At 38.4% G+C, this 25,647-nt stretch overlaps 1 protein-coding gene across 1 annotated transcript in view; it reads right to left on the reverse strand.

The window, feature by feature from the left end:
• SHC3 (SHC adaptor protein 3) overlaps positions 1-25,647 on the reverse strand; it is a gene marked incomplete at its 5' end in the record, with an annotated part of 60,380 nt that overhangs the window by 7,230 nt on the left and 27,503 nt on the right. The window contains 7 exons of the mRNA XM_082784275.1: positions 88-184; positions 1,387-1,540; positions 2,648-2,774; positions 8,865-8,916; positions 13,008-13,061; positions 16,292-16,411; positions 19,015-19,078. Of these exons, the coding sequence (XP_082640401.1) occupies positions 88-184; positions 1,387-1,540; positions 2,648-2,774; positions 8,865-8,916; positions 13,008-13,061; positions 16,292-16,411; positions 19,015-19,078 (668 nt within the window). The remainder of the gene's footprint in view (positions 1-87; positions 185-1,386; positions 1,541-2,647; positions 2,775-8,864; positions 8,917-13,007; positions 13,062-16,291; positions 16,412-19,014; positions 19,079-25,647) is intronic.

A 25,647-nucleotide genomic window follows, 5' to 3' on the forward strand; every position in this document is an offset into this window, starting at 1 on the left:
ACTTAAGTCTTCAAGGCATCAGACATTTGTGTGCTTTGCCCACCCAAGACATCCTGCTACATTACAACCCAAACTGGTAAGACTCACCTTGCTTAACAGGTTCATGATGCCAGTCTTCATTGAATTTGTCTCCTAAATGACGACTCTGGTAATAGATCCGCTCTCTTCCCACTCCTGCTGCAGACTAGAATGGACACATGTACAAAGAAAGTTGCAATTACCATTAAAACACTGATATATTATGAGTGGCTTGGACAATTTCCTTGACTGTATTCTGTGTACTCCCACTCTTTATTTCCGATTCATTATTGTGTCAGAATATAGATCTCAGAAAAACATTTGTGTAGGAGTAAGACATTACTGGTGACCTTCATGAAAACTTCCCTCCTTCCTGCTTTTATCAACCCCTGCAATCCCAAATAATACATCATTGCCTTCAATATGTTTGTCTCCACACAGGCAGCCCTGACAAACTGTGGCTGGGAAAACCATTTCTTAGAAACCACACAAGGGATCAGTAGACACCCTAAACACCCTCAAAAACATGAGCTGAAAGACTCACACTGGTACCAGGGAACTCACTTAGATATTGACAGGAGTATGTTTTCTTCAGTCAAGGCCCCTCTAGATTTAAACAGAGTTGGACTGGATCTCAAAACTCCTCTTAAGTGGTTGTATGGATAAGAGTCAAACCTCTGACAGCAATGCTGGTAGAAATATCCAAGCTGGCTTCAGTTCAGTGTGAAATGAAAGACCTACCTAGGAACCTGGCTAAATATCAGTTGCTGCTGAGTTATTAACATAATGAAATGTTAGCAATGACTGTATTAGATTGTATGAAAGCTTCTGTATCAAATAGTTTCTAGTTTGTTTGCACTCTTAATTCATACTCTCTGAGACAGATATGTTTCTTAAAACTGTAGTAACCCCCAGGTTCTTCTCTGAACTTTTTTTTTATTTTTTTTAACACCATGAAGAATTCAACTCCCTTTGCTCAAATGCTTAATTTGTTGTCTCCTAGATCAATGTCCATTAAATATGAAACTAATCACACATTTATGTTCCAAATAAATCCATCTTAAATATATATATATTTAAATTATATATATGTGTGTAATATAATATATATAACATATATAATATATAACATTATATATATTACATATAGCACATATATAATATATTATATATAACATATATATGATATGTATACATATATCATATGCATATAATATATATTATATATTATATATTTTATATATATGTGCATATATATTATATTTATATATATATGTAGTATATTTTACATATATATATATGTATGTATGTATGTATGTATGCATGTAAATTTTGGATCTATCAGCAAGAGGGCAGAGATGCACCGACCTGAGCTGTGTCTGCAGCAGTGGGAATCCTTGCTTTGAGTCTGGCATCAATGAAGCCACCGGGAGGGGGCATTTTATTTGGGATGTTGTTGTAATAGGGATGTTCTGCTGCCTCACTCTCTTCCTCCATCCATGACTCATCAAAACTCTGCACCCTGTAAGAAAGTGAGTGCTTGATTTTGTGTGTCACTTGCAAAGCACTTACAAATACTTTCAGCATGTTAAGACTGGCTGTGAGAGGATCACTATTGCATATTATTTTGAAAATTCAGCTACCATCATTGGCCAGGATCATGCAGCAGATACCCTGATTAGATAAATTTTATCTATATCTCCCTTTGCAAAGGATGAAATTCTTTAGCCTGAAAAATGATATATTTTTTTTTTTAAACTTAGCTTTAAAGACCATTAAATAATCCACAAACAAACTCACAGTAGCATTCATAATATTATTACTTGATTGACTGACTAAGCCCTAAAACATTGTCTTTAATTATGTCTGTTCTATCACCACTGTAAATCTTGAAGAACTTCATGAAGTCATGAGATAGGATCTGTGCTTTCAGTCTACATTTAACAGTCATTTATTCCATTCCAAAGTGAGTACAGAATGCTCCCAGATAGAAATAATAGCATTTAATATTCACCATGTGCTCATTTTACCCTTATGTAAGAAATAAGATTTATTCTAATGTTAGTGAGCATATACTGATCCATGATAAAAATAGAGATCACTAAAGGAAACAGAAGGCTATACCACAGCATTTTAAACATAGGAAAGCCAACAAATCTGACATTATTGCTCTAGAGAACAATGCAGTCAAAGCCTGTCTATGAGACATTACATTCCTAAAACCTTTACTTCAGCTAATACTAGAAATAGCGAAACATCACTGATCATTTGGGAAGCCCAGCAACTCTAGCTCACTTCATCCAAATTAACGGAGCTGCTATCACAGTAACAAGAATGATAAAATGTGACAAATAATATTCATTCTTGGCCATAAAACACTGCATATTAACCACAATAGAAAACACATGATCCTTTGAGTAATTTCACTGTGAAATCCATATTTAGTCCATTCTTTTAAAATGACTCTGCTCCTCTCAGATTCATTAAGCAAGCCCTCCTTTGCTAATTCAGCAGAAATCTCTTTTTGAAGCATTTAAATCCTGTTCATCTCCAGCAAATTTGTCCATAGCATATTTTATAAAGTAAAAATAAAGAAGGTTCTTTATCAGTCTTCTGTAACCGTACTCACCTATCGTGCAAAGTAGGTATCTTGGAGGGGCACCTTAAGTATTGCTTAAATCGAAGCTCAAATGCCTGCCCTATGGTGCTGATGACATCCTGGGCAAGGCCATCACAGCATTCCAGTATATGACAAGCTACATGAAAAAGATTGACACATTCAAATCAATCTTTATATTAGAGCGGGATGCACTGACCTATGACAAAACACCTACATGTCAGGCATAATTGGCCTATTTGTGGTATGTGCATTTCAGTAAAACCTGAAGCAGGCATGATGAATTTCAGACAATGGACTGTAAAGGTTAAATAAAATAGATATAGTGTGTAACTGCAACAGGCAAGAGCTCAAATCAGTTCCACAACTTTAATAAGTCCAGAAAGATAGGAAACTCCATAAAATTCACACTTGTTATTAATTGAATGCAATAGGCTATGTGAAAACTTTGAGCTCTAAATTGAGCTTACAAATATAAGATTACAAATATAAGTAGATAGCAAAAGCAACAGCAACCTTAACTACTCCATGCTTTCTTTGCTTTCATTAATTTTATACCCACTTTAATTTTATTTTAGCTGTGGTGGGATGGCTCCCATGACTGGAGTGTTGGAATGGAAGGATATGGGCTCTTTAGGAAGGACAGGGAGGGAAGATGAGGAAGGGGCATTACCCTCTATGTCAATAAGCAGCTGGAACACATGGAGCTCTACCTGGGGATGGGTGAGGAGCTTATGGGTCAGGATTAAAAAGAAGACAGGGCTAGGTGACATTCTACTAAGAGTCCATTACAGGCCACTTGCCCAGGAAGATTGATTAAATAAGGCTTTCTATAAACAAATAGAAACAGTCTCACTTTCACAAGCTGTGGACCTCATGGGGGACTTCAACCACCCTGATATGTGTTGGAGGGACAGAACAGTGGGGCATAGGCAATCCAGGAGGTTCCTGGGCTGTGTTGATGACAACTTCCTTCTTCAAATGATAGAGGTGCCGACAAGGAGAGGTGTTATGCTGGACCTAATTCTCACCAACAAGGAGGGGCTGGAAGACAATGTGAAGCTCAAAGGAAGCCTTAGGTGCAGTAACCATGAAATAGTGCAATTCAGGATTCTTAGAGGAGTGAGGAAGGTACAATTCAAGCTCACAGCTCTGGAATTTGGGAGAGCAGACTTTGGCCTCTTCAGGGATGTTGGTAGGGATCTGATGAATCTCTTCTTGGTAGAGTTCTCTGTGATAAAGCCCTGGAGAGAAAAGGCCCAGTGAAGCTGGACAAAGGATCACCTCCTCCAAGCTCAAGAATGATTCATCCCAACAAAGAGAAAACCAGGCAAAAATGCCAAGAAGGTTACATGGATGAACGAGGACCTCCTGAACAAATTCAAAAACAAAAAGGAATATTACAAAGGGTGGAAGCAAAGACAGGTAACCTAGAAGAGTACAGGAAAATTGTCTGAGCAGCCAGGGATCAGGTTCTGAAAAGCTAAAGCCCTGTTAGAATTAAATATGTCCAGGGACATCAAGGGCAAAAAGAAGTGATTGTGAGGTCACCTCATAGTCCTTGTTCAACTGTGGCAACTAGGAGGAGTGCCTCAAGACTGCAGGAAAGCAAATGTCACTCCTATCTTAAACAAAAGAAAGGAGGACAATCCAAGGAACTATAGTCCAGTCAGCCTCACCTCAATCCTTGGGAAAGTGATGGAACAGTTAAACCTGAAAACCATTTCAAGGCACCTGAAGGACAAGAGAAACAACAGGAGTATTCATCATGGATTCACCAAAGGGAAATGATGCCTGATCAACCTGATAACCTTCTATAATGAAATCATCAGCCTCATGGTTGTGTGGGGGGATCAGTCTTCCTGGACTGCTGTAAGGCTTTCAACACTGTTTCTTATAAGATTCTCATAGAGAAGCTGTTGAACTATGGACTGGATAAGCAGTGAGGTGGATCAAAAACTGACTGAACAGTCTGGCCCAGAGGGTAGTGATCAGTCATGCAAAGTCTAGTTGAAGAACAATAATGAGCGAAGTACTCCAGGGGTCAAAACTTGGTCCTGTCTTGCTTGACATCTTCATTGTCAACTTGGATGATGGGATAGAGTGCACCCTCACTAAACTGATGGATGACATGAAACCGGGGTAAGTGGTTGACTCGTGCATACAGGCTGGGGGACAAGAAGATGGAGAGCATCCCCGCAGAGAGGGACCTAGGGGTTGTGGTTAACCACAAGCTGAATATGAGCCAGCAGTGTGCCCTGGCAGACAGGAGAGCCAACTGTACTCTGGGGTGCATCAAGCACGACATTGCCAGTTGGTTGAGGGACGTGATTGTCCCACTCTACTCTGTGCTGGTACCTCAAGTACTGTGTGCAGTTCTGGGCACCACAGTACAAAAAGGACATTAAACTCTTGGAGAGTGTCCAGAGGGGGGTGATGAAGATGGTGAAGGGCCTAGAGGGTAAGATGTATGAGGAGCAGCTGAGGTCACTAGGCCCATTCAGCCTAGAAAAGAGGAGGCTGAGGGGAGACCTCATCATGGTTTGCAGCTTCCTTATGAGGGAGAGTAGAGGGGCAGGAGTTGATCTATTCTCTCTGGTGACCAGTCATAGGACCCAAGGGAAAGGAGTCAAGCTGCAACAGGGGAGGATCAGGCTGGATATCAGGAAAAGGTTCTTCACCAAGAGGGCAGTAGTGCATCTGAAAAGTCTCCCCAGGGACCCAGTTGTAGCAAAATCCAGTCAGAGTTTAAAAACCATTTGGACTATCCTCTTGGTCAAATGGTCTGAGTTTTTGGGTAGACCCATGTGGAGCCAGGAGCTGGACTCGATGATCCTTGTGGGTCCCTTCCAACTGAGGATATTCTATGATTCTATGATTCTGTGAATCTCATAAAGTCCAGCAAGAAGTACAGAGTCCTGCACCTGGGGAGGAACAAGCCCAGGCACCAGGACGTGGCGGGGGTCACCCAGCTGGAAAGCTGCTCTGCAGGAAATGGTCTGAGGTTGCTGGTGGACACTGACTTGAACATAAGTCAGCCTTGTGCCCTTGCTGGTAAGGCTGATGGTATTTTTGGCTGCATTAGGCAAAGTATGGCCATCAGGTCAAGAGAGGTGATCTTTCCCCTCTACTCAGCTGCACCTGGAGTGAGGCTATACCTGAGTGCTGACCAGTTCTAGGCTCCTCAGTACAAAGGATATCCAGATGTACTGGAAAGAGTCCAATGTTGGGCTTCCAAGATGATGACAGGACTAGGATACCTTTCCTATCAGGAGAGACAGAGAAAGCTGGGACTGTTCTGCCTAGAGAAGGGGAGGCATAGGGGAGATTGTATCAATGCCTATAAACATCTGAGTGGCAAGTGCAAAGAGGATGGAGCCAGGCTCTTTTCTCTGTCACCCGGTGCCAGAACAAAAGGCAATGGAAACAAATTAGCACAGAAGAGTTTCTGTCTGAATTTCTGACAGTTCAAACACTTGTCAAAACTTCTTTACTGTGTGGGTGGTGGAGCACTGACACAGGTTGCTCAGAGAGGTTCTGGAGCCTCCTTCCTTAGAGGTCTTCACAAACCCTCTGGACATGGTCCTGGACAACTTGCTCTAGGTGTCCCTACTTGTCCTTGCTTGGACCAAATGACCTCCAGAGGTGCCTTCTAACCTTAACCATTCTGTCATGTTCTGATTATCACCCCAAGTTTCCAAGTTGTTCTCTTCAAGTTCCTAATTTTTTTCAAAATTTCAAGCTGAAGGAAGAGCAATAATAACAATACTTCCTACATTGCGGACCCTGTTACGGTTGTAGTAATAAAAAGGATGCATGTTGAAAGTAGACTTGACAGCCAAAACCAGGACCCTCCACATATTCAGAGGCAGAGGCTGACATCCCTGGCTAGCAGCAGAATATTTGCTGTTTACACTCTCTGCACCAATGTTGTTGGTGGTGAACAATCAGTCCCAGATAAGGTACAAGCATATCTCTGGGAAAGTGGACCCACAGTAGTTAGGTTAAAGAAAGCTATAATTTTTGCACTCTGTAACTAGAGAGGGCATATAAAGAGGCGACATTGCTTACTGCTAAACCTGTCTGGAGCTGAAATGAAGCATGAGTCATTAAGTAGTTTCAGTAGGTGACATAATGAATAACCTGTTTCCTTGGATACGTGAATGGACTTTCAGTAGGTAGGAGATGTGCTTCTTGTAAAAGGTTGAGAAGGTTTGGCTCACACAGAGATGATTTCTTGTGTAGGTTACAGTGGAAGACAGACAGTCTACAGCTATCTAGATCTAGAATATAAAGCATGAAGAGAGCTGTTCCAGCCTTGGGAGTAAATGAGTCTAATATGAATGTGCAAACTGTAGTACAACATTGGTCCTAGTGTCAAGAAAAGCAGCAGTAACACTTTTTGTGAGATACAGAAGTAAAATCAAACTCACTTCTGAAGTGATTTATAGATAACATGAAGGTTGATGGAATGGCCAGTGAGGGTAAAACACAGCAATTTACCCTTGGTAAATTAGACCTTTTGAAAAATGAGTTTTAATACTAGGCACATGCAAAGTCACTGATCTGCCACCTCTGAGGTATACATGCAATTGGGAAAACCTCTTATGGAAAGCTCTGGCTCAGGAGGGTGAAAGATTACAGCATTAAAGAATTTCACCTGAGATAACATCGCTACACAGCAGCAAAAATGGCTAATGAGAAAACCAGCTAATGATTAAGCTAGAAGCAAATAAGAATAGGAAAGTGCAACCTCTATTATAGATTGTTGAGATTAATATTAGATTACTTCAAAAAATAACAGTCATTATCTACATTTTTAAAACAATGTAGAAAAGTTAAAGGAGAAACAAATGATATGAAGGATGAAGGACATGAACTGCAGCTGGAGACCTACAGACTTCAATCTGTCAAATCTTTCTTAAAAAATGAGAAATAGCTTGATATAAATGCTTCACAAGAAAACAATATCAGGCACTTAGATGACTCCTCATTCCAGGATAGACAAGCATAACAAGAAACTGTCAGGCTACAATGCCAGTCCACTACACTGCCACCAAGATCTCTTTCTTTCCAACTCAGAAGAGCAGTGCTGTAAAACAAGAGCAGCTGGAGTGCTGCTCCACACTGTATTGCCTCCAGCTTCATGCATGAGCCTTTCAAGAGGAAGGCACATGATGTTGAAACATAAGAAGCACCATGAAGAGCTGAACTGTCTCCCTTCCTCCCACTCCACATACATTTTCTAGATGTTTCACTAATATACAAGTACTACTTCTGAGTTAACATTGGCAAGTCTGGACATTCCTGCACATGATCACAACAGATCATCGAGGTACTTAAGATAACTAAAGGACACAAACTACCAAAACTGTTGAACTAGTCATGCTCATGGCTCAGTGGCAGCTTGGAGTTTGCAGGTTTGAAGTTAAAGTGTCTAAATTCTGCAAAAAAAAATCCTGTTGGAAGTGCTTCAGTGTTTTGTTTTGTTTTGTTTTTGTGTTTGTTTTTTTTTTTTTTTTTTTTTTTGAGTAGTCTTTTCTTCTCTATGAATCTGAATAATAAATAGATTCTCAGGTACATTATACAATATTCTGCGTCTAGTATTAAGACCCAGTAATGCTTTCAGCATTACAAACAGAAATGAGTTCTTTATCTATTATTCCACACTGTAATTTACACTCTTATAACGTACTATTATTTTTGAAACTCTGCACTGGATCTCAGTCTTTGAAGACAATCAACAAGAGGTTCCCAATACCTGACTGATTGCTGAGAAAGCAATAGAACCAGGCATCTCCATGAATAAAACTTCAACAAACAATATTTTATGAGGAAGAATTTGGCATGTACTTAGACCTAACAGATTCAGACTCTTAATCAGAGGGCTGCTTAGTTCTTGCATCTTGATTGAGTGTAGGTATGAGTTAGCTGTTGCCTAGAAGCTTGCAGCCAAGACAGGCAAGCTTTTGATTTAAGAGATGAAGAGAATCCAAGTGATATTTGAAGATGAGTTACAGAAAAGATCTGTTCCAAATTTCAGAACTAACTTGCGTATGGCAGCTTCTTATTGCTACACAGTCATTCCATGACTCTGTCAAAGACAACTTTTTATTGGGCTGCATTTATGTTTTCTTGGGGAAAAAAAAAAAAGAAAGACTAAATTATACCATGAATAATTCATGTTTCTCAAAGGAAAGTAAATGCCAGATAGGTATTTCTAACTTACCTCTCCGATTAACAGGATCCTTAGCTACATATGCAACATAGTCAGTTGTATCCTATTAAAAATTAAAAAAAAAAAAAAAAAAAGACATATTTTAAATGTAAAAAATTCTTGCATAGATTATATTGAATTATCACAGTTGAGAGTGTATGTACTCCTGGGGGCATAGTCCCAATGTGACATGTTTTACTTTACAGATGTACACTACTTAAAACCTATAAAAACATTTATGGGTTTTAATACTGATCCTATCACTTTGCTTTCTTCAGACCAAAGCCATTTAAAATCAGTTAAACAAATCTAGTAGGATATGGGTCAGGATTAATTTAGAAGGGATTAAAAATTTCAAGTCCTCATCTTTCAAGTACTCAAAGATTTTGGTTCAGAATACTAATTATCAGCAGGTTCTGCAGCAGAAAGAGTAGCACTGACATCCCCGTTCCTCAGAAATATTGAGCAATGAGGTTTATTCATGGGTAACAAGCAGGTGTGTTTACATTACTGACTACAACTATGTATGGAACAGAGGTGCTCAAGTACTGTTTGGCTATTGCAAGCAGTCTCCTAGGATGATCTCCCTCAGCCCATGGGCATCACTCATCCATCCCCTCTCCCACATACCGGGTAGATTTTCTGACAAGAGCGGGCTCAAATCTTTGGGGATATTTTTTTGCTTACTCTCCTACAACACTCACATGGTGCACAAGTGGTGCAAACTTTTATCACCATGGAGATGAAACAGAAAGGCCAGTTCACCCAGATACCATGAGGCCTACTAGCATATCTGGAAAATGTTGGTGTTCTTTGATGCAGTCAGGAAGCTTTGGTTAGATCCGGTATATCTTGACATGCCTGGTATATCTAAAGTTAATTGAGGTAGAGATCGGATACTAATTGAAGACCATTGACTGTTATGTCAAGATCTAATGTCATAACAAACACCAGTCTTCAACAAAATGATAGACTTTTTTTTAACTTAGCTCTCTGTAGCACAAGCACACACACACCCCTACCAAAACAAATCACTGTGCTGCATGTATACGTAATTTCCTTCCTAAGTGGATGATAAGGGAAATGATAAAGCACACTCATGGTTCTGGTGACAGGTGGGTAGCCATGTCACATAATGCACTATTGGAAGGCACTCAGACACAGCTGTAACGAGGTTGCTCTGGATGAAAAAAAAAATAAAAATACAGCAGAGAGGACTACCTTTAGCACTTTGCCTATTAATTTCTTAAGAACCCAGTGACATAGTGTCTGGGCTATGACTTGAGTGGAAGTAATGACGCAAATTAACAGCTAATGTGAAAAGAAAACTAGCTATGTCTATAATGGTAAATAAAACAGGACCAAAATAGAAGCCTGAAAGCTGTCCCACAGTTGTTCGTGATGCTTAAATGTTGCTGCTCTCCCTTGCTTGCCTGTGCTGTTTTCCTATGCAATGCCCTGAAACTGTCCAAGGGAACAACACATACTGGGCACTGATCCCACGAGACCACTGGGAGGAAAGAGAGTGGATGCACAGAAGCAAATTTCTGATTGGTTTCATGGCCTTAAAGCAAGCCATGGGTTATTTTATTCACTAGTACAGACGTAACTAATGGATATATTTATGCCTAAGTAAATAAGAGATTTATCTCATAGCTCTTCTAGATGTGGGTGCAAGAGACTGAAACCATATATTTCATTTCATTTACAGTTTTTTTCAGACTTGAGCTATGATGAACCACTAAGCACAAGAGGTAAGCACATTTCACAGTGGATAAATTAAAAGACTCCCATCAAAAGTGTATGCTTTTGGAGGCATCATCTGGACAGAAACTGAAAAGCTACTGTTCTAAGGGACCTTTCAGAGATCTGTCTCATGAAAACGTAAGAGATCTCCCTCTATCTTAACAGGCATCTCCAAAACCAGATGTCTTGTCTAGCAGCCTGGAAACAGCCACCTGAAATGACTGTGGAGTAAAAATGAGGGTGGATCATAAGGAGGGGCTAAAGATTGCTAAAGCAGAACCAGAACACAGTCTTAGAAATAAACTAAAAATGATCCTGAAATGGTGTGTAAAAGGATTTGGTAGAGAGATTTTAAGCTCCCGTGCACAAATAAAGCCAGAAACTGACTCATTGCAAAGGGGAATATTACAAATATATATATGGTACTCAAGCTGTTCTCCAAGACTGTGGAACACTTTTCCAGTGGATATATTTTGAGTGATAAAGGCAATTAACGCTTAGGGAGTGGGAGGAAAGTTGCAAAGTTAATTGCTGGCACAAATGTGTGGCAGAAATCCAGAGCAGAAAACTGGATGGGTTGAGAAGTGGGGACAGTCTTGCTTCTAAATAAACCAAACTTCAAAATTCAGTATGAGGGAGGCATTCCCTTAAGCAGTCTGGGCACAGATCTGGGCTCCTCATGTTTAGCACAGTATGGCCTTTCTCCCTAGAAGCAGATGAGCTTATGGGCTGGGACCCAACTGTGTTTACAGGAGAAGGTGTGGTGATGACAGTCCTCCACTAAATGGAAATCATTGAGGCCCGATTAAAGTTATGTTCTGATAATCTACAGATGGGTTAATAAAGCAGTGACTTAAGTCACATCCCTAGCGTTTGTCCTCTTTCCTGTGCTCTCAGAACAAAGGAACCACCTGCTTCATGAACAAGTTTATCATATACTAGCCTGCTGAGATGAGCCTGCACAGTGTCATTAGATCCTTACACCTACCCTCTCCACCCTCAGAATGAAGTCACCATGCTGTGGACTTACTGGGAATACAACTTTACAATTTCACTGTCTCTTACAGGCTCCCTTATACGATGCAATTTGATATCTCTGGTAGCTTGCTGACTCAGTAACGTGATTTTCTCTAAAACATTTGGAAGAGCTTGTTTACTCCAAATCCAATCTCTACTGCTGCTCCTCTCTTCTTCTCTGGTAAATCACTCGATCAGTGGGCAGTGTGCAATGGTGTTTCCAGGACTTAGCATTTGGGATGGCAGATGGGGAGCGAAGAATCTTCTTACGGAGGCAGGGAACTGTGCTAATCACTCCTCTGCCCACTTCAGGAATTGTTCATTTACAGCATCCATTGCAATCTGTTGTATTTCAAAGCTGCTGTTGATCCATTTTTATTTTTTTCCCCCCAGATTGTTGTGATATGGCCTCCTTTTCCCTTCTGGAACTTAATGGAGTTCAGCAGAGCTATTCTGAGACTGAAGTTTGCCCTTATGTTTACCAAGGATAGTGAAATGAACAGAGGAAGTTCTGCCTGTTTTCAACTTAATGGAGTTGAACTGAGTGAAATAACTCACAAAGCAGGCTATAAATCACCTTGCCTTACTGTATGACTGATAAATGACATATAATCACATGATGAAGGAAAAGGCATACATACAATTAATCTAGGTTTAAAAGCTTTCAATCCTCTAAGGTTATGAGGTAAGCTTTGTCCGTGTTTTATAATTCTCCCACTTCTTCCTAGGTGAGAAATACTTTTTGAGCACATTTAATATGCCTTCAGATGGACTACTGATAAAAACAGGGAAATGCATAACAAGCCAGAGTCTGCCCTTTGATCTAAATGAATCAAATGCGTAGGTGTCTCTGAAAGCTTTGCAAAATTGCAAAGAAAGATCCAGACTCTTCTTGAAAGCCTGTCTTCAAACTGCATGTGTGTAATTAATGTACCTGAAGACAGTATTTAGCACACTCCTTTCAATGTACACTTCAAAACAAGTAGAAAAAATAAAAAGTACATACATTTCTATAAATATAAATGCAACATAGTTGTCTATTACTGCAAAGAAGACTAAATAAGAAACAGTCAGGATGAAAATTCACACAATACCCATAAGACTATGCTACATTACTTTGAAAAGCAGAGCTCTACTTATCAATTATTATATGAATGCTCACAGCCCTTTGATACTTTTCATTTCAGTCATTCAAAAAGCAGGATTCATGACTGCTTGTCAGTAGTTTCCCTCAAAAAGAGTTTGATGGCAACAATCAAGAATTTATGAAACAAGAAACAGGAGCTATTGTAGTTATATTTTTCTTTCAGTAGGCTATGCAATAAATTTTGTCACACAGTCCTCAAAGCAATATCTATGCTAGGGAAAGCTTTAGTTTAGATAAATACTTACAGGATCACCTCCGGATGCGAAGGAGATAGATTGCATATGGTGATTTGCTATGATCTGTATGGATCAGAAGAAATAAGTGCAAGTCAGTAGGTTTTTCTTACACAGTTTAACCTTTGATTTCTTTTTTTGGTTCATGCAGGGGTGAAAATCCAAAAACAATATCAAAATATACTGTTTCACTCACAAGGAATCCAAAGAGTAACATGAGAATATATTAAAAGAAACAAAACAAAACAAAACAAAAATAGTATATCCATTCCAATGTTCTTTGAAACCTAGCAGGACACAGCAAAATTGTTAAGTGTGCTTAGAACGTCATTAAATCATATAGATTTGTCATACAGTATAAGAAATTTTAATCTGCTAAAGTTCACTTGCTTTATCACAGTTAGTGATGAATGGAGCAAAGGATGCTATTAATCAAAATACTTTTCTGCCTATTCCACTCTGGTGAAATCAATGAAATCATGCCTAACTGCACAGGAGCTGAGGTTCCTAACATTGCTTCCAGTAGCAACCATGTCATTTTTAAAGGTTGGACTAGATGATCTTAGAGATCTTCTCCAACCTAAATGATTTTAGGATTCTATTTTATGTTTCAAACATAAACATAATTGCAATATGCAAACAGAATTTTCAATCTAGCTGCAATCTAGCATTATGGCCAAAATCTCAGCCATATTCCAGGGCTTTGAAATTACTAAATTCAATTTGCTTATGTACAATTTGAACTAATAAGATGTTTCTCTGGGAACAGATGAATTGTCATGAACCTCTAATACAGGGATAACTGCTCTGCTGCATTGCTATTCTGATATTTAACTTATGAAATCTTTTAATAATGAAATCATGTAACAACGAGGAAAGAAAAGGTCATTTGAAAGAAAATTTCACTTGTTCATTTGACTCATAAAAACGATACCAAATAATTCATCTGGTTTAGGACAGGCCCCTAATTCAGTGTCTCAGAGCATATGACAGTAGTCATTTGGATCTTAGTTGCTCACTTTAGAGAGGGAGCCATACACTTAAGAAAACTGTTCTAGAAAACAAAACAAAAACAAATTAAAAAAAAAAAAAGTTATAAAAATATTCTGTGAGTTCTTCTCTTATCCTGAATCCTAAAGACCTAAACCATCCTTCCTGAAAAAGAAAGCCACCTGACATGTTTCTCTGAATCACACTGCTTCACCAAGTCAGACAGAACTGACAGAGTGAGCAACCTGAAGTGCTTGTTTCATGTAAAGAGTGCTTCTATTTTAATACTCCTGAAGATATGGTTAATTTTAAAGTGTTCACTGGAGAACCATCATTCCCTACTCATCAGCGAGGATTTCCTTCGCTTTTTTCCCATATAGGGGAGGTGAACTTAACAATAAAAATGAACTACTGAAGATTTTCTGCACAATTAATATTACAAATAATTACAAATATTCTGCACAATTAATAAGTACAAATATCATGTTCATCATCATAATAAATAAAAGAGCAGATTCCTCAAAGTTTTTTTGTTTTTTTTTTTCAAATTTTAAGGAAATATAAAAGTTTCAAAACTATTAGTTCAAGCCAGAATTTTCTTCCTATTCCACAGGTAAATATTTTAGGTTCTTTGGTATTTTTCCCTAATACTGAAATACTGAAACAAAACATATCAATGTATCAATGTGTCACTACTTTATGTGAAACAATTCACTAATGTTGGCATATAGTTTTGAAATATCTCACTCTACCCAAGTACTGTATCCAAACAAACAAAAGCAAACTAAAATGTCAGCTTCCACTCAGCATGCTCACAAAGTTTTTGTACAGGACACAGTCCATTGCTTGCCTGCTAGCCACAGGCAAAAAACAGTCTTTTTTTTCCTTCCAGCTCCTCTGGGAAAAGAAGGCTGTTACAGACATCCAAAACTGCCTTCCTGGGTGAGGCTTCAAAGAGCACAGCTTCTGGGCTGCGCTTATTTTCAAATCAAATGCTTGGCACAAACAAGAAACTAGAGAGGCCACAGCCAGACTGGGGATCTCTGAGAAACCAGATGTTTCACAGGCCTGCAGCATCCAGAGCAAGTCCATCTCAAAAAGAATGATGTGTGAGAAAGATAAACAGTTTTGTCAACCCTTTTTTAGTTTTGCTTTTGTTTGTTTTTTTTTAGCTCACTGAAAATTATTTCATCACTCACAGGAGAAAAAAAAAAAAAAAAAGGCAACAAAGCATCTTCCCTGGGATCCTTCCCTGGGATAATTCAGTTTAACTTAATTTCTACCCTGATGTCAGCTGAAAACAAGGCCACTTCCAGGCTTGCTACTCTTTTGATAGATCTAATAAACATCAAGTTCATATGCTTCTGACTGGGGGCAGCCATCCTTATGAAAAACACTGCTGTGTCTATTCCATAATAAGGCTCCAAAATACTGCAAGCAGCCATAATGTTGCTCTCACAGTCTCAGTGCTCACTGTAGATGATTGAGATGCTTTCTAAATGAGGATAAGAATGAAGACAAATCAATGAAAACATAATAATAAACAGCAAGCCTTTTAACACAGTGTTTTTTCTTCTTTAATGTTGAGGCTCCTAACGACGGCAATTTTTTTTTTTTATTTTATTTTTTCTCTCTCTAGCTGTATCTGGGCAGAAAGTTGTACGCAGTATGTGGCTCACAGCAAATAGCACAGCAGTGACTACGCAAGTCTGTCTGCTTTCTCTTTATATATACCCTGAGCAAGGATTTTTCTCATCTCATACATCATTTACAATCCACTGCAGTGATTCCCCAAAGCCTGTATGTACCTTCAGCATAAAGAAGAAACAAGCTGCCTGAAAAAGACTGCCTTGTCTTTCAAGAAGACTGGCATTTCACTGCACTGCAAAATCCTTGTGGCTGTATTTTTAGCAGTGTCTTAGGAACAGATTGTCCTTTAGGGTTCTAAATGGGAAGGATGAAAATAAAATTGGAGATGTTCATTCAGTCCTTTGGTCACCTACTCCAAACGCATCCCTCTGAACTCTCTGAAAGTTTGTAACTGTATGAAAAAAGAACTCCCAGGACTAGAAAATGCTTTTTCATGTTATAGGTCTCTTAAGAACAAAACCTAAACATGGCAAGAAGAAAATAATTCATCAAAACTTCTGAATACTAGAGCAAACTACGACTCCCAATATGACTTATATTTTTTCACTCATTTTATAAACATTATTGAGGAACAGTACCTTTGGGCAGACAGCAAATACCTGTGCAGTAGGCTGTTCTTCCAAAGTCTCACAAATTAACATGGCACTTGCACTCACCTGCTTTGTATCAGGAGTCATTAGGTTTAAGCTGGTGGTGGAGATATTCAGCATTATGCTCATTCCTGCAAACTGAAGATTGCTTTTTCCCAAGATGCTAGAAAGAACTTTGCTTGGTGGCTGTGAGGGAGAAAAAAAAAAAAAAAGTTTGTGTTCTGTTTACTTGGGACAACCTACCTTGCAGGTAGGATTAGCTCAAATCTTAAAGGTTCCTAAAAAGTTGCTGACTTGTCAAAGATCACTTAATTGGAATAGCTGTTTTCCTCTGGAAAAACTACTAATACTGCTAATGATATCTGGGCAGGTATACACAATACTTGACCTAACAAATTAAGACCTACTAAGACCTATCTTTTTTTGTGAGATATCAATCCTATCTTCATCAAGGGACTATGCGACCAGACTAAGATGAACACCATAAATCATTATCTTAAAATGACATGCAAAAACAACTCAAAATCCTTTCAGGATCTGTTGCTTGCTCTGCATTGATTGCCTGCTCTTCTCCCTTTCTGAATGGGAAGTGGGATTCCTGTGACAGTGGTGGGATACTCACAAAAAATAGAGTGATGTTATACTCATAGACTTCTCAACAGTAGGTAAAAGCCCAGCAGGGTCTAAAACCTCTGTATGTGGGGATACAATGTACAGCTGAAGATTACTCCTAACTCATAAAATCAGTACAAATGGTGTGAAAACGGAGGAGATGTAAAAATATTCATTTCTGTAGGTAAGCATCCCATAAGATCCTAAGATGTTGTGTAGCAACATGAGTTTCGCTGCATATCTTCTATGCTGCAAGCTGGATGAGAACGAAAGTAAGGGGTTACCTACGAGAGACCACAGAGCTTACAAACTTCACACCTCTGGCAGCCAGGAGAAATCTCACAACCACAAGAGAACAGATAAACACAGCCCTAACAATAGATTGCCAGAAATAACAGACCAAGTCCAGTCACCTGCTGTAGATGTACAGGTGAATACTGACGTTGGTAATTAGGGTATAAAAGCAGAGTTGTGAGTAGAGGCAGCATCCTTCTGCCACTGTATTTATGTTATGGTCTGCAAGTCTGGTAAGTTTCTAGCAGACTGGCCACTTTTCTGATCCTCTTTAAAGCTTAATTCAGTTTTGTTGTGTTTCTGTTTGTTTGGTTTTTTTACCTCTTTCATTTATTAAAAACATACTGTTTATATATTATTTGTATGCAACGGTTGTGCTGCACTCTTTTTACTTCACCATGCTACAGAGCTAGTATTTTCCCTAGCACCTCTTTACAACAAGCTCATTGAATGTTCTTGTTTCTCTTCTTTCCTTAAACCCTTGTGCTTCCGAGATGATACCTGAGGATCCCCTCTCCGAGAGGGTAAGTGTGAAAAATTGACCTCAAGAACCAAACTTGTAAACCAGCAGTGGCAAAACCATGAAAGTACAGAGTTAAAAAAAGATAATTGCCTTCAACATTTAGCTGAAGTTCTGTTGCTGGGCAAACTTTCTTCTCAGCCAGCAGGCTTACTTTATAAATAGTATATCTTTTCAGTAACTGTTAAGCACTACTGTTTCTTAAAAGAGTAATACGATAAGGTGTTTTACTAGGCACTTAGGGCTCTATTTAAACTACTTTTTGAATTACATTTTGCATCACTGAGCATTTCCAATAAAGGTATTTTCCTCTTTCAGGTTTAAAAAACAAAGGTCAGAGCATCTAAAAATGACAGCAAGATAAATTTGTTGAGAAAGAGAAGAAAACCACAACTTAATTTCTGAAACAGTTTCCAATTAGGCTGTCATATATGTGGTTGCCTTTCACCTGGGGAAGATTTCCCACTGCATAAGTGGTGTATCAGACTCCCCCTTCTGCATGGACTCTGCCCAGATGGCCAGGTGGGAGATAAGCAGGTAGACCTTGTCCTTCTCCTTCTGCTCCCAACAACATGCACAAGGGCTAGAATTAATTGCATTCTGTGCTCTTTCCCTTAGACTTTGTATTAAATTCCAGTTTTGCTAATGGGCATGTGGAAAAGCAGAAGGTACAGGGGCTGAGCTGAGGTTTCCTCCACTTCCTGCCTTCAGACCCTAATTCCTACTACACAAGTAAGAATGAATGCCTGAAAAGAATTGTGTCAAGCCATAATAACACTTGGAACTGCCTTCAGGCCACAGAGCATCTGGCTACAAGCATTTATGGAAATAGTATGTGAAATGGGGAATCATCAAGTACATTCTTTCTCTTTCCAGAAACCAGCAATTTCCAAACTCTTAATTGTCACCAGTAAAGCTATGCTCCATCAAAATATCTAATCAGTTTCAAAACAATGTATATTTTTGGCCCCCAAAATAAATGATTTTCACAACTTACTCATACACTTTATGAAAAGGCATTCCCTTTTGTTTGCTTTTTAGCCTTTCACCTGCAAATTTACCAAAAACAAGCAAACTAAACAACCACACACACACACATGCAAAAACAGAGTTTCTACAGTATGAACATAAAGGCAAGCCACAATGTATTTCCTACATGTCCTCATACTTCAAGATGTCTATAAAAGATGATTCTAACCAAAAGGGAGAGAGGCAAATTAATAGGTGAAAAGAGCCAATACTTGAAATGATTAATGATCTGCAATTCTCAAAGCTGCTTTAAACCACCTGCTTGCTGTGCCTGGTCTCCTTGGTGTTGAACTAAGAAAATAAAGTCAACTTCACTACAAGAAAAGAAAAATACCTTTCGTTTCTTGAAGGCTCCTTTGGCACCAGGCACAGCTTCACAAACACGACTGATTGCTTCCCTGAAGAGACAGAAAAAAAGGTTTATGGCAAGTGAAATCATGAGTTTCTTCATCATACTTCTGAGATGCACTGGAAGAGAACAGCTCCAGATGGCATTTCTGCTCACAGGTGAAGATACTTAGTAGGTCAGTTAGCTTTCTTCTCACTACTAGAAGAGGTGCCATTCAGATTTAGGCTACCTTAGCATAAAGCAGAAGGCAGCAAACAGTCAACATTAGTGAAAGGAAGAGTATCTTGAGAGCTACAAATTATAAAAATGATTTTTCTCACTATTTAAAAGAACTTTCCTCATTGTAAATTAGAAAACTTACTTTGACACCTTCTTCCAGTTCTCTTTTTTGTACCTTATTAAGCCATGAGGAATCTGATCGTAAGAAATGTCTTTAACTAACATTTCTTTACTGCTTTTATTTTTTTAAAAACAAACAAACAAACAAAAAAAAACTTTCCTATAAAGTAAAGGTTAGTTATTACCATTTTTCTCATTCATGTATTATACACATTTTCAGTCCCACCTTTTTGGCTTTAGAAAATTTATTCTAAGAAGTACAAAATATTCATGATAATATACACATTGTATAGAAGACATGAGAAGTATATTTTGATACAAAATTTTAATTGATAAATTGTTCAGTGTGACCTGAATAATTTAATTGTGCCCCTATTTTTACACTGTAAACAAATGAATGCCTTGAGCATTTTTCTTCAGTTTTCTAATATTGCTTCATTTTTCCCACTGTATCCACGTTGAATGAAAGAAAAGCATGTTGAAAATGAATATGAATTAGGACAGTAATTATATGTTAGATTATTATTTTTTTCAAATCATACAGCTGCAACAAATATTTTAGATTCTTTCAGTATTGAAAAACTAATTATCGGAACAATCAAGCTGGTCAGTGTTTAAAATGTGCTACTGTGCACACCCAGATATTCCTGTGGCAATTAACTATTATGCTGTAATAGACCTGTCAAATTGACACTGCACAAAACAGTTGCCCAGAGATCTGTAGAGTTGGCTGTAAACCTCGTTTGTTTTAAATATCAATTGGGATTAACAGCGCATTATTCTTAGACCTAGAACCACATGAATAAATATAGAATGGAAAACAATAAACTACGAGCTAAAGAACAGCCAAAATACTCAACACCTCAATACAACCTTGATAAAAATACCTATTATTTTAATTGTGTGTCATATGCAGGATGGTATTTCAACCATTCATTAGGTCAATGCACAGGATCAACAAGTGAGCCAGGAAAGAAATGTCATATATGTTTCAACATTCAATATATAATGGCTCTGCAAATGTCACAGATTTATCCAGGCGCGATCAGTAATTACTATATATTTATGCCTGGGGTACTGTTACCTAGGGTAGATACAAAGTTCAAATCACCTGTTCGCATGGTTTTTTTTGGGCAGAGAGAGGGGGAGGAACAGGCTTTGCAGCAGGTTTAAAATCCTGTCATTCTGAAGAAGAGCAAGATTTATAGAAACAGATAATCAAAAAGCTTTCAGGCACACAATCCTTTCTTCAGGTCTGGAAGAGAGCTTGTTTGTTCCAAAGCTTGTCTTTTCTTTTTTATCTCTCAGCTACATCTGCTCCCCTAATAAGATTGTCTCTCACTACAAACCCTGCCTTGCATATATCCTCAGACCATCATAGATATAACAGCAATCCATTTCACAGTTCAGTGCTTGTATTTAGTTCCCACATTCACTACTATGCTTCTTTGATCCAAACAAGTCTTTTAGTAAAAGTAGTTACTAACTTTTCTTACATACCAGGTAAAAATTGTTTTATTTTAAGAGCGGGTCTCATGTCTTAGAAATACAACACAGCAATATTCAGATGTAGGTTACTTGTGAAAACATTAATTATGAAAAATAAATATCCTTCTTCTCCACCAGTTAAAATCTTTTCTTAGAATTAGGCAGGAGCGACAGCCATTATTTTTACAGACGTAGCCTGTCAAACTTTGCACCAAAATAAAACTTGAGGTTTCCCATCTCTATCCTGCAACCGAACTGAATCCTTCAAAGGCAATGAGGTGAGAAGTCCATGCCTCCCAGCTCACTGATGTCCCTCGGACCCATGCCTCGTGCTTCCCCAGGTGAGTCTGAGCTTCGCTGACTCAAAATCACTGATATGGAGGCACCACCTTCATCTTCTTTGTCTCTTCTTCCCACGAGCTCTGTTTTCACCAGTGGTCTGACTAGTGTATTAAGATCCCTCATAGGTTTTGCCTCTCACAAAAAGGATTTACATTTCAGAGACAAAAGCTGTGCTTGATGAATACATTTGCCCATAATTTCCTTTCTCTTCCTATTTACCTATACCGTATTCTATCTCTTGCAGCAACATGGAGTGTGCAGGAGAAAAAGGGAATTTTCTGATCAGTACACTTGACAGCAACTGTTCAAAAGCATGTTATTTTTCTAGTGCAGGACTGGGGTTTAAAAGCTTGTAACTGAATAGACCTACCTGACTCAAGGACCCTGTTAATCAAAACCATCTCTTGAGTACAGGAAACTAAATGAACCTGCTCAAGAGGCTGAAGCCCCAGGCTGGGGGCTGGCAAAGCAGTCTCAATTTCTGTGGTATAAGTAGGAAAGCACAGAGCAGCTTAAAAGATGGGGTACACATCCTCCCACTCAATAACAAAGCACTATAGGTTTTCCAGTTACAGGCCTTCCTTTCAGTAAAATACTTTAGTTTTACTGAACTCAGTGTTCCCAAAGTCTGCATGAACACCAGTAGTGGAGGGAAGACCTGGGAAAAGTGAGAGCTCATTGAGATAGATGTCAGGCATGTCATCTGAACTTAAATTTGACAATTTGTTTTAAAATTCATTTTTTAAAAACTCTGTGAATATTAAATACATTCAAACAATGGCAGATTTTGTGTTAACAATGTTTTTAATGAAAATTCTGGGAACTTCAGAAAAAGATATTAAAGCAATTCTGTCTAAGCAAGATCAGAGCAGTTTGACTCCTTTATGGACCTGCAACAAAAGCTGCAGTACTTTTCTGCCTGTGATTTAAGGAGTCTTAAAGAAGTATATGATGAAAACAGAAAGAAAAAGGGCAGGTGAGTATCTGCCACTACACAGACATACACTCTTCCTGGGGAAGGTTCCTGGACCTCTCTGTTTATAATCTCAATTATCTTTTGGGGATCTTAACACAGGCAGAATGGAGATGTGGAAGACCTCCTAAAGGCTTCACTCTACCTTGCATTGCCAGGCAGTACAGAGGAGACATCTTTTTTCAGCCGATCAGATTTGCAAATGCCTATGCAGCATAAGTACCTGAGCCACAAACCTTACCCAGAAATAGAAACAGCTGCTAGGTTAAGAGTGCAATTATCTGACTTGTGCATACAAATGTTCGCCTAAAGAATGTAAAAACAAAAGTTCTGGATATATTTGCACAATTGAACAGTTGCATGGACTTCGGAAAATTAGGGTATGACTAGACTAACTTTCTGGTAAGAGAATTATTTTACACAGGCAGACATTATACCTTTCTATGCCATGTGCCGTTTCATTAGCTGGGCAGAGATTGATACCAGTGTAAAGTTATCCTGATCTCTTGTAAAATTAGCTACTGTGCTGTCTTCATGAGGGACCACATACTGAGTTCCAAATCTGTCCAAGAGTATTTTCTGCTTTGCAGATGGTCATACTGTGGAGTCATTTTCTTGGCACAAAATATGTTGTGTGTTTTGAAATATAAATTCAGCATGCAAATATATTGAGAGAAAAATTACCAATATGCATTTTCTCAGCCTGACCTATTCTACCTGAAATTGATTTGACATCTCTCTGAGAAAGAAAAAAAGACATTTTGCATTTATATTTTTTTCCATTAAAAGGCTAATGCCCTGATATTTTTCATAGTTTTAGTCTTGTTTTACTCTGGTAGTTATGTAAAGTAGCCCACTCAGGAAGCTCAAATCTGTTCTATGAAACACTGTCACATGAAAATACCCTCTCTTCCTGTGGTTTCAATGATTTATTTTATTTTATGGCTGGGATGCTGGGCTTTATTGTTGCTGTTTTTAATTAATATGATTTAATTGGTTAAAAAAATACAGAACTCTAAAAGTCATATTTCAGGGAAATGACAGCACATGAAAATTGTGTGGATTTTTTTCAACATATCTGGAAAAAGAATAGCAATCTCAAGTATTTAGACTAGGTACTCGGACTAATTTTATTAGTCTGAAATACATTGTATGGCTAGACTAAAAAACTACTAATATTCTTTCATTAATATCCGTTAGCATCTGATAGTTCCCAAGTTTTTCTTTGCCACCTCCAAAGGTTAGGACTTCAGAAATTTAAAAATAGACATCAAAAGATGGACTTTTTTAATGTAAGCATGACACATCTTAGAGAGCTATAAATAAGGCTCCTAGTTATTTCTTAACAGTTTTATATTCCTGCCTTTTTTTTTTTTTTAATAATTTATAAATCATTACCAACTGATGTACCAGAATTTTATGAGGAGATACAATGTCCATGCTAAATATAAAAATAAGTTGCTGCTGGAAAACAAAACAAAACCAAACCAAAAAACCAAAACCAACACCACACAAAAACAGACAAAAAAAAATATAATTATTTTAAAATCTGTTTAATGATTGAAATATTACTTGTTTGTATGTGAAACAGGCAAAACAAGCGAATGCTACCTGAACTAGCACAGGGGACATGCACAGGCTCTGGAGACTAAACCAATACATTGCTGCTTACAGAACCTCAAATGCCAACAGGCAAAGAGACAATTGGTGTAAGGCTGAAAGAGCATCTAAGGAGGCAGAGCAGAGAGTGCCAGCAGGAAGGGCAGGGTAAGAACAAAGGGCAGATACACCTCCCCTCCAGGGACCCCCAGATTGTGGGGCCAGGCCTGGTGCCACCGCCCTGACACGTTGCCTGTCCTGAGTGTGCTGGTGATGGGAAGCCTGGCTGATGAAGAAGGCTGCACTGGCAAGCAGGTTGTGGTCAACTGATGAAGCAAAGAAGTTATGGTTCCACTTTATCTTCCTCTCATATCCTTGGTTTGTTTCTTGAAATGGAGTCTTCTGACATGGAGAAAATCTACAAGCAGAAAATGAAAGGAAGCTGGCCAAATTCGGTTTTGGTGTATTGAATAAACTTTGCAAGGTAGCAAGGCTGTCTTTGTCAACTGTTTTGGCAAAGGATTAAGGACACCACTAGGTACATAGTATGCAATGTGTCCATTGGTAATTCAGGCAAGGCAAAGTAGTTGTTATTTTTATTCTCCTACATCTTCAGTGTGAGACTAACATTAATTTTCTAATAGAGGTGGCTTTGTTTTTTACCTGCAAAAATATATTTTTTATCCATTTGTATGCTGTTTAACAACATACATACTTGAAGGGATATTTGAGGCAATTTCAATGCAATCTGTACCTTCTTTTGTAACGTGCAAGTTTCACAAACTCACTCTGTTTCGTTTAGCACTAACAGAGAAGTCCATCTGTTTTGGTGGCTTCTCCTGATACAGTAGTTCTGAACAGTGGTTTGGTTTTAGGAATTTACAGTGAAAGTGTTTATCCAATAGCACACGTTATCTCTTCACTCTGCATGTACAAACAGTGAGTTTGGCACTTAGTAAAACTGGAACAAACAGCATTTTTTTCCTTATACTTAAGCCAAACGTATGCTACACACAGGTGACAGCAAAGAGGCTGCTGGGAACACAGTCATATATATGCAACTAACCATTATGTAGATTCTGATAATCTTCTAAAAATCAACATTTGCGGAAAATTTAAGAAAAAGTCTTGAAATAATTTACAGCTTTTGTGAACATCATGTAGATATATACAAAGCCTTGATGCATGCTTACAAAAACCTTCCTTCTGCACAACCTTACATACATCAAGAGTAAAGTCAACGATGACCAAAAAAAAAAAAAAGAAAACTAACAGTAATAAATAAAAATGTACTTGGAGTTCTAGATTGTTAGGTAGCTCTAATTCTTTAGCTTCTTTTGTGATGTTCAGGCTTTATTCCATTCATCCTGGTCTCTGGCTGTTTATTCTGGTTGTTGTCAGGGAGATGGACAGGATCTGAACCAGGATCACAGTAACCTCCAAACTGTGTCCTACTTCAGATCATTTAGTACAGTATCCTCTCTCAAAGAGTCGCCAATAGCAAGCATTTCAAAGAAAGGCATAGGAAACCTTACAAAAGTAAGATGGAAAAAAAAAAGTCTAAAAAAAACTGCCTTCGCCCTTGCACTTTCCCCTAACCATGGCCCCATGCACAGAGCCCACACAGCAGAAAACAGGGGTGGACTACATGCACCCTCTAGGCTGTAGGGTATGATACAGAGAAAGCTGAGCACAAAATTCAACATGGTACCTATTTGTTCTCAGAAATGACAGCAGAAGCATTCTTGCTTTTCAGTGTCGTCTTCTGTCCTTTTCGCTGTGAATTTCTGCAAAGAATACAGGTATGTTTGAGGCACGCACTGTGTTATCTAAATGTCATTTACATGATTTAGTACTGGACTTGAACCCCGATCTAA

Source organism: Aythya marila (assembly GCF_965140915.1).
Source record: "Aythya marila genome assembly, chromosome: Z".
Classification (NCBI taxonomy): domain Eukaryota; kingdom Metazoa; phylum Chordata; class Aves; order Anseriformes; family Anatidae; genus Aythya; species Aythya marila.